Source organism: Balaenoptera ricei, chromosome 4, assembly GCF_028023285.1.
Source record: "Balaenoptera ricei isolate mBalRic1 chromosome 4, mBalRic1.hap2, whole genome shotgun sequence".
In the NCBI taxonomy this organism is placed as follows: domain Eukaryota; kingdom Metazoa; phylum Chordata; class Mammalia; order Artiodactyla; family Balaenopteridae; genus Balaenoptera; species Balaenoptera ricei.
Window position 1 is genome coordinate 115,458,316 of NC_082642.1, and position 10,915 is coordinate 115,469,230.

The 10,915-nt window shown below is 34.0% G+C and overlaps 1 protein-coding gene across 1 annotated transcript; it reads right to left on the reverse strand.

Moving 5' to 3' along the window:
• Positions 1 to 6,024: 6,024 nt before the first annotated feature.
• Positions 6,025 to 7,357, reverse strand: LOC132364410 (olfactory receptor 5K1-like). Its single transcript, XM_059919999.1, has 2 exons — positions 6,439 to 7,357; positions 6,025 to 6,143 (listed from the first exon to the last, which is right to left on the reverse strand). Exons 1-2 carry the CDS (start codon positions 7,355 to 7,357, stop codon positions 6,025 to 6,027), a joined length of 1,038 nt encoding a protein of 345 aa, XP_059775982.1.
• Between the last annotated feature and the right edge of the window lie 3,558 nt (positions 7,358 to 10,915).

Consider the following 10,915-nt stretch of genomic DNA (forward strand, 5'->3'; position numbering starts at 1 on the left):
GAACTCATTCTATGAGGTCAGCATCACCCTGATACCAAAACCAGACAGAGATATCACAAAAAAAGAAAATTACAGGCCATTATCACTGATGAACATGGATGAAAAAATCCTCAACAAAATCTTAGCAAACTGAATCCAGCAATACATTAAAAGAATCATACACCATGATCAACTGGGATTTATCTAAGGGATGCAAGAATGGTTCAATACCCACAAATCAATCAATGTGAGACACCACATTAACAAACTGATGAATAAAAATTACATAATCATCTCAAAATATATATAGAAAAAGCTTTTGATAGAATTCAATGTACACTTATGATAAAAACTCTCCAGAACATAATAAAACCTGTATATGAGAAATCCACAGCTAACATCATACTCAATGGTGAAAAGCTGAAAGCATTTCCTCTAATATCCAGAAAGAGACAAGGATGCCCACTCCTACCACTTCTATTTAACATAGTTTTGGAAGTCCTAGCCACATCAATCAGAGAAGGAAAAGAAATAAAGATATCCAAATTGGAAAGGAAGAAGTAAAAATGTCACTTTTGGCAGATGATGTGATACTATATCAATATATAGAAAATCCTAAAAACACTGCCAGAAAAGTACTAGAGCTCATCAATTAATTTGGTAGAGTTGCAGGATAAAAAATTCATATACAGAAATCTGTTGCATTTCTGTACAGTAACAATGAAGTGTCAGAGAGAAATCAAGGAAACAATCCCATTTACCATCACATCAAAAAGAACAAAATACCTAGGAATAAACCTACCTAAGGAAGTAAAGGTCCTGTACTTGGAAAACTATGAGACCTGATGAAATAAGCAGAAGACAATGTAAACAGATTGAAAGATATACTGTGTTCCTTTATTGGAAGAATTAATATTGTTAAGATGAGCATAATAACCAAGGGAATCTACAGATTCAATGCAATCCCCATCAGAATACCAGTGGCATTTTTCACAAAACTAGAACAAAATATTTAAAATTTGTATGGAAACATGAAAGGCCCAGAATAGCCAAAACAATCTTGAAAAAGAACTGAACTTGAGGAATCATGCTGCCTGTCTTCAGAGTATACTACAAGGATACAGTAATCAAAATTACTGCCTAAAAACAGACACATAGAATAATGAAACAGAGTAGAAAGCCCATAAATAAACCCACTCACTTATGGTCAATTAATCTATGACAAAAGAGGCAAAAATATACAATGGAGAAAAGACATTCTCTTCCAGAAGTGAGGTTGGGAAAACTGGATAGCTGCATGTAAAAGAATGAAATTTGAACATTCTTTGACATAATATATAAAAATAAACTCAAAGACCTAAATGTAAGACCACATACTATAGGAAAACATAGGTAGAACCCTCTTTGCCATAAATTGCAGCAATTTTTTTTTGGATTCAACTCCTAAAGCAAAGGGAAAAAGGCAAAATTAAACAAATGGGACCTAATTAAAAGATTTTGCAAAGGAAAGGAAATCATGGACAAAACAAAAAGACAACCTACTGAATGGGAGAACATATTTGCAAGTGATATGACTGATAAGGGATTAATATCCAACATATATAAACATCTCATACCACTCAACATCAAAAAAACAAACAACCCAATAAAAAAAATAAGCAGAAAATCTGAATAGACGTTTTTCCAAAGAGGAAATGCAGATGGCCAACACGGACGTGAAAAGATGCTCAACATCACTAATAGTCAGGGAAATGCAAATCAAAACTACAATGAGTCATCACCTCACATTGATATGAATGGCTATTATCAAAAACAACACAAATAACAAATGTTGGTGAGGATGTGGAGAAAAGGGAATCCGTGTGCACTTTTGGTAGGAATGTATCGATAAATTGATGCAGGCACTCTGGAACACAGTAAGGACATTTCTCAAAAAAGTAAAAATAGAACTACCATATAACCCAGCCATTCCAATTCTGGGTTATATATCTGGAAAAAACAAAAACATTAATTCAAAAAGATACATGCACGCCCGTGTTTATAGCAGTGTTATATATAATTGCCAAGACATGGAAACAACCTAAGTTTCCATCAACATATGAATGAATAAAGAAGATGTGGTCATATATATACAGTTGGATACTACTCAGCCATGAAAAAGAATGAAATTTTGCCATTTGCTGCATTATGGATGGCTTTGGAGGGCATTATGCTAAGTGAAATAAGTCAGACAAAGACAAATACTGTATGATATCACTTATAATGTGGACTCTAAAAAATACAACGAACTAGTGAATATGACAAAAAGGAAGCAGACTCACAGGTATAGAGAACAAAATAGTGGTTACCAGTGGAGAGGTGAGGGATGAGTAGTATAGGGGTGGGGGAGTGGGAGGTACAAACTATTGGGTGTAAGATAGGCTACCAGGATGTACTGTATAACATGGGGAACATAACCAATATTTGTAATAACTGGAAGTGGAGTGTAACCTTTAAAAATTGTATAGAAATTAAAAATTAAAAAAATAAAAATGGTGACCTTTAATTGAATTCTTATTAAAAAATTAAATCACTGTAGAGGACAGTTTGGGGAAAATTGGGAAAAGTTCAAATGTGAACTTCATACTTGGTGTTGTTAAATTACTTAGGGATTAGAATGATATTATCATAAATAGGAAATGTCTATATTCTTTTCAGATGTATGTTGAAGTGTTTATGGGTAAACTTCATAATGTCATCATACACACACACATTAAATGTATGTATACGTACACATTTGGAGATAGCTTACCAGTCAAATGTAAAATGTTTCAATTATTTAATTTTGACTTAAAAATATCTATGGGCATTCTCTTAACTTCATTATGTTTGAAATTTTACAAAACAAATTTGGCAGAAAAATGTCATTGATCTACATCATTCTTGAATCTCTGCCCTATTTCCCTGCCCACTAGACAGCTTAGCTTCTTTGAAGTTTTCCTCTCCTGCTATTTTTACTTCTTTATGCTATGTATAATATGACTTAGTGGCTAAGAACATGGATTCTGGAGCTAGATAGCCTGGGTTTGATTCCTAAGCTCCACCTTAGTATTTCTGTGGATAAATTATGGAACATCTCTGTCCTTAATATTTTTTTTTTTTTTTTTTATGAAATACACTGGTACCCAGACAGTTAATTTCTTGGAGGGTTTGTCATTCTTTTTTTTTTTTTTTTAAGAAATTCACGTTCTTTTATTTATTTATTTATTTATTTATTTATTTATTTATTTTTTTGGCTGTGTTGAGTCTTCGTCTCCGTGCGAGGGCTCCCTCCAGTTGCGGCAAGTGGGGACCACTCTTCATCGCGGTGCGCGGGCCTCTCACCATCGCGGCCTCTCCTGTTGCGGAGCACAGGCTCCAGACGCGCAGGCTCAGCAATTGTGGCTCACGGGCCCAGTTGCTCCGCGGCATGCGGGATCCTCCCAGACCAGGGCTTGAACCCATGTCCCCTGCATTGGCAGGCAGATTCTCAACCACTGCGCCACCAGGGAAGCCCCATGTCCTTAATATTTTTTATGTGGAGTTATATGAAATTAAAATGGTGTAATGAAGGTAAAAGACAATAGATGTGATGAGTAGCTGATTGGGTACTGATGAAAAGTAATTTGTAAGCTAAATAATATCTGAGGATTATTTTAAAATAGACTATAATAATAAGAGGTAAGTCAAGAGACATGAATGTGCCAATTAACATTTATTCAGTTACATATAATGCATCTCTACCAAACAAGGTTAAAAGTAAGACGATCTGGGACTTCCCTGGGGGTCCAGTGGTTAAAACTGCGCCCTTCCACTGCAGGGGGTGCGGGTTCCACCCCTGATTGGGGAACTAAGGTCCTGCATGCCATGCGGCACTGCCAAAAAATAAAAAAAGAAAAAAGAAGAAAGAAGATCTGTTGGATTATAAAACCAGATGAATAGTTTATTCCAGTGACTCTGGGCCTGTTTCTCCATGATTTCCTCACCTATGCCCTCCATTGTGTATTGACTTCATCTCTGGGCTGGTTTCCCTCTTGATGGCAAAATGGACGTAGACTGTGCCAGATACAATATCCACACACCATGACATTCAGGGGGAGAAACACTGCCTATTTTGTGGACGTCTTTTCAAATAAATGATACATATTTCCCAGAATCTTTTAGAAAACCAATTGTTTTGTCTCATTGGCCCCAAATAAGTCACATGTTCTTCCCGTAACAAACCTCTGGTATTCAGTGTTGCTAAGGGTTGGGGTGGGTGGTGCAGAAATACATTTTTAAAAAAATCATGGTATCCTTAGAAAAGGGAAACTAAGTCAATGCATGCAAGTCTGAAAACTAAAAAGCTCTATTATAATAGATAGTGAATATAGGACGTAGAGCATCCCTCCAATTCAGAGCTCCTCAAAATTTTTGGTATCTAGATTCCTTTTTGCTTATAATGTGTCTTATGACTATAAAGAGCTTTGTTTATGTGGATTATACCTATCCATATTTACAATATTAGAAATTTAAACCAAGAAGTTACAATTTATTAATTCATTCAAAAATAAAAATAATAAGCCTAGTACATATTTATTTACATAATTATATTAGAACATACTGAAGGAAATGTTTATTGAATGGCCAAATGTGTTAGGTACCTTATTAAGTATTGGTGATATAATATCAGTTATATCATGTTTGATATCACAGGAAGAAGATAGACCTTCACTTTATTATCCAACAGTTACAATTTACTATTTTTTTTTTAATGTTCCCCTTATCTGTACACTCTTCTCCTTTTAGAGTATTCTCCAGTTTCCGTTCTCCTCATCTAATATATGTATTATTGAAGTTAGTCTTCTTGCTTTAGGGCTCTTTCCAATCAGTTGCAAGATCAGGTTTCTGAAATGTACAATCATATTACTCTGCTCCAAGGAGGCTTCAGTGTCTGATGGCTCTAAGATAAATTCAGGTTCCTTAGAGTGGCATTTAAGAGACAGTAACCTGACCCACTTCCCCCCTTTTCCCCACATTCACCAGCAGCTCTCCCCAATAGGTTTGTCTAATTTCTGACTCTGTTCCATGGTTCAGCTTCCACATCCCCCACTTCCAGTGCCACACTCCTTTCCATAAACATTGACTCTGGTTGTAACCATTCTTGTTTTCCTCCAAATATCATTTCCCCCCATTTTTAAGGCACATTTTACTTCTGATGCAACTTAAGAGCTAAATACCCTAGGCTACAAGGATCTCCACTTTCTGAACTCCCAAGCATGTGGGGAAAAGGTAGTACTGATTCAAATTCTAGCTGAATCCTATGACCAGGATGAACTTGGGCAAGCTCCTCAATATTTCAAAGTATAAGATTTTCACTGATGAAAATCTTGAAAAATCACATCTAATAAATTGGTAGGTAATATATATGAAAGGTCTAACTTAGCACCAAACAGAGAGTAGGTTCTTAGTAAATTATTTTTCCTTCCATATTTGCACATGTAAAGATCCATAAATATTATTGTTTAGATACTTAAATTTTTACTATTTTTTGCCTCATTTTTGCTTGATCAGGACCTGCAGCTTTTTGTTAATGCTATGCATATATCAGTAATTTACCTTGTAAATAGTCCAAGTTGGTGGTATTCCTGATAACAAGCAAGACAAGTAGTAATATCAGAGAGAAAAACCTTTATTTAAGAATATATTCAGGTATTTCACTGTCATATATGATGGTCAACCAGTCAAACTATATGAAAATATCAAATCCATAGTGATGTCAATATAAATAGCACCACCTTCAAGTACATATTTATAAATCACAAATGTACAGATACTGTATTTCAGAGAACTTGAGAGAAAATTGACTAATACTAAAGAGGAAAATGTTGATTAGTGAATATATATTCTGTGTGATTTCATGTTCAAACATAATCTGTTGAACAAACTCAAAATTGAGAATCCGATGAAATAGTTTACTACTGTCACATGGTGTTGCTTAAGAGAAGACTAATATTTGAGAACTTGGGATATGGGGGAGTTGTAAGATTATGCCTTGGCATTCCAGAAATTTGCCAAAAATATTAAATGGAGTAGACCTTTATATGTATTGACTTCAATTCCTAGCATTTGTTGAATTTGTTGAAAATTGTAACTTATTATAGTCTGAAACATAGTTACTAGTGTATTACACCCTGACATAATTGTGACCTCAAGGGTAATTATTTAGTTCGTTCCTGATGGAACCAAATAGCTTAGATTTTGGAACGCATTTTACCATACTCTCTTCTTTTGAACTTGTTCATTTGACTGACATATCATCATGTTTTAGTAATTTAATGTTATATATGATATGGCCATTTTCTATTTTCTCAGTATTCCTTCATTTTGAAAAAGGTTTAATGACATTAAAATCAGTTGTCTATATGGGATGATAATTTGTTTCATAATGTTATGAAGTCTTCTTCATAATTTTTTTCACAACATTTATTACTTCCTTATTTCTTAGACTATAAATAAAAGGGTTTAATAAGGGAATCACTAGAGTATAAAAAATGGCAACAGGTATATCTTTATCTTCTTCATTACCTGACTTTGGTAGAACATACATGAAAAGAAGAGAACCATAGAATAATGAGACAGAGAGAAAGTGGGATGCACAAGTAGATAAGGCTTTGCCTTTTCCCTCTTTGGATTTCATCTTGAAAATTGTGAAAAGTATGAAAAGGTAAGAGATTATTACTATAGTAATAGTGAAGATTAAAACTGACCCTGCAAAGATAAACAGCAACAATTCATTGATATAAGTATCCACACAGGAGAGCCTGTATAATGGAAGGACATCACAAAAAAAGTGTTTGATTTGATGAGATCCACAGAAAGTTAACCTGAACAGAAACCCTATTTGAATCGTGGCATGCAGGTTTCCGGCTATGTAGGCCCCTGTGATCATCTGAATGCAGAGTTTCTTTGACATCATGGTGTGGTACTGCAGTGGGTTGCAGATGGCCACATAGCGATCATAGGCCATTGCTCCTAGGAGAAAGCAATCTGCAGTTTCAGCAAGGCAGAGAAAATAAGATTGTGCCATGCATTCGTAGAGGGAAATCATTCTACCTTTAGAAAAGAAGTTCTCTAGCATCTTGGGCGTAATGGCACTGGAACAACAGGAATCCATCAGAGCGAGATTACCCAGAAAGATGTACATTGGTGTGTGAAGACGACGCTCTGAAACTATCAGTGCCACCAGGCCAAGATTCCCCACCATGGTGATGAGATAGATGGTAAGGAACATCAGAAACAGAAAGGTCTTCAGCTCTGGGTGATCTGTAAATCCTATGAGGATAAATTCAGTTGTCAAGGAGTGGTTATCCTCAATCATATCCAACTTCTCTGTTGACACAGGAATTGTGGAGATATAAGATTTGAAATTAGAGTGCGTATAATTTTCCTTTAAAATTTTTCTTTTTACAAGGAGTGGAGCTCTTCTTCAAGCTTCCCCTATTTCCTCTGGGATAGGAACACATACCTGTAGGGGGCATTCATTTCTCTGTAATGCCAGCTTTTAAGATCTTGACTCTGAAACTCAGGATTCCCAAGAACATTTTGGTAATTCTAAGGAGGATGCTTATAGTGGAAAAGCCTTGTCTTTATGAATTTATGAAGAATACTCTACATATCTAGGCCATCCATATTTGATTCAGTATTCCCAACTAATGTGTGTCAGTTTTTATATCAGAGTTCCTTAAAATATATATCAAGCCACTTTTCATGTAGATATATATATTTTTAAATTGAGCAAATATTTTTCATATACTCTCTCCATAGAGTGAATATTTGAATAGTGTACACAGATATGTTAAATTTATATCTTAGGAATTGCATGAAAATCACTAAGGATGAAGGAGGGGACTGTTCATCTTTAAAGAAAATTACCTTAGAAAGCTAAGAAAATAAATACCTATAGATTATCATCTCTTTCATCCATTTTCCCTGTGTCATGCTAAATCCATTATTCTCTGAATGTGGTCAGATATCTAAATCCTTTCCTCTTTTATGTAAAGCATAGTTTTTATATAATGATACTAATATCGTTTACTCAGTGCCCCAGACTACACCAATCTCCAGTTTTTGAAACATCAAGAGCGTCTTATATACCCAATGCAATCTAGAATTGCTTGTGTATAATCTAACATTGCTTTTTTTTCATATGTGCATGCACAATTTCCCTTTTATACTGTAGGTATTTTGAGGTTTTCTGTGACTATACTTTTTATAACAGCTGTACAGTGCTATGGGATAAAAACATGATTGATTCCAGTCCTACCTCCAGTTCAGTGACCTGGGATGGGTGAACTTGTTTTCAGTATCTACCAGTGATACTTAGTGAATTATTTTGTATCTGCAAATTGAGATTTAATTTTGAAGAACAGTTTACAAAAGACATCATTCAAAATTCATTGTTTCAAAAAAAATCTGTGTATCTTTCTTTTACCTGAATTAATGTATCTACTATTTTTCTGTTTCCTAAGAAAATTATGTAAGATTTTCTGAAGTATGTCACAGTACATTAAAAGTTAATAAATAAAAGTAAGCCATGCCTTTATACTTTAGTTTTCTAACACTTAGAAATAGAGAAAATTCTTTAAATCTTAATATGATTTGTGAGAAGAAATTTTGTTTTCCTTTAAAAGGCTACTTTCTACTATTATTTAGTGACCTACAAGACATATTGACTGCGTGTCTAATCATATAAATTCTTTGGTCAAAATGGTTTATTTCAGTTTCAAAACACCGGCACTGGCTAAAAGTTTTATTTACTTTTTGTTTTAAAATATTAAACATATGCCACGTTATTATTCAGCTGATACAAATAACTTTCTGTGTGCATACCTGAATTATATAACAGAATTACATTCTGTCCTTACCTGTATATTTTGAAGTTCTACCTTATAATCAGAGAGGTCAGCATAAACTAGGTCAGCATCCTAGTTTCTCATAGTCTTCAGTTTTGAGAATAGCTAGAATGATAACTAAATAGTTGAAATCTAATAACAACAAAAATGCTTAATAATTCAGAAAAATAAAAATTAATTGATGTTAATATTAAAAGGAAAAGTAAACTAGAATATTCCTCTTAGAATATTCCTCTTACCTAGATTACACTGAGAAGTGTTTTGTAACACCTCATTTTTTGCTTTGTGGTATTAGGTCTAAAAGAATTTCAGAATATAAACCTTGGTCTTTAAAACGTTGGGATTAAAAGAATAAATATCTGGGAGACTACTAATAGGTCAGTGTCCATAATTATTTTCCTTAAAATGAAAATTTAAAATTTCCATCAAATGCTAAAGGGATTTCCTTGTAATGACTTCAGTGTATTTCTATTGGGAGATTAGGTCACAAAGACATACACTACCTGATGTTAATTAAAGATAACCTCTGAAAAAGTTAAAGACCTTCATTAAAGTCACTAATGTAATTTGAGATCATGTTGCTGATCTTAGGTAACTGACTTCATTTTTACAATTCTTTTCATTCTTTGTGTAAAATGTAAAATGAGCAGAAGAGACAGATTGGTTTCACCTCCTACTGGAGGAATTAACATGTTTATGAGATTTTAATATGTTTTATAAAAGATGATTGAATATTTTTTAAACTTTTTATTTTGAAATAATTTCAGATTTACATAAAAGTTGCAAGAATAGTACAAAGAATCCTGTATTCTCTTCAGACTCCTCAAATGTTAATATATTACCACATTTGCTTTATCTATTTATCTATCCCTAAATAGTTTAGTGTATATTTCCTAAAAACAAGGACATTCTCTTTTATAACTATGATATAAGTATCATAATCAGGAAATTAATACTAAATGGCCTGAACTTTGACAATTATACTAATAACATTCATTAAAAGCAAAGAAAATCCAGGACCATGAGTTACATTCAGTTGTCATGTCTCAATTCTTCTTTATTCGGGAACAATTCCTCAGTTGTTCCTTGTCCTTTATGATCTTAACATTTTTGAAGAGTACATTTTTTAACTTAAATTTTATTTAATTTATTTTTTTATACAGCAGGTTCTTATTAGTTCTCTATTTTATACATATTAGTGTATATATGTCAATCCCAATCTCCCAATTCATCACACCAGCCCCCAACCCCCCACCATTTCCCCACCTTGGTGTTCATACATTTGTTCTCTACATCTGTGTCTCTATATCTGCCCTGCAAACTGGTTCATCTGTACAATTTTTATAGGTTCCAAATATATGTGTTAATATACAATATTTGTTTTTCTCTTTCTGACTTACTTCACTCTAAATGACAGTCTCTAGATCCATCCACGTCTCTACAAATGACCCAGTTTTGTTCCTCTTTATGGCTGAGTAATATTCCATTGTATATATGTACCACCACTTCTTTATCCATTCGTCTGTCGATAGGCATTTAGGTTGTTTCCATGACCTGGCTATTGTAAATAGTGCTGCAATGAACATTGGGGGGCATGTGTCTTTCTGAATTATGGTTTCTTCTGGGTATATGTCCAATAGTGGGATTGCTAGGTCATATGGTAATTCTATTTTTATTTTTTTAAGGAACCTCCATACTGTTCTCCATAGTGGCTGTATCAATTTACATTCCCACCAACAGTGCAAGAGGGTTCCCTTTTCTCCACACCCTCTCCAGCATTTGTTGTTTGTAGATTTTCTGATGATGCCCATTCTAGCTGGTGTGAGGTGATACCTCATTGTAGTTTTGATTTGTATTTCTCTAATAATTAGTGATGTTGAGCAGCTTTTCATGTGCTTCTTGGCCATTTGTATGTCTTCTTTGGAGAAATGTCTATTTAGGTCTTCTGCCCATTTTGGGATTGGGTTGTTTCTTTGATATTGAGCTGCATGAGCTGTTTATATATTTTGGAGGTTAATCCTTTG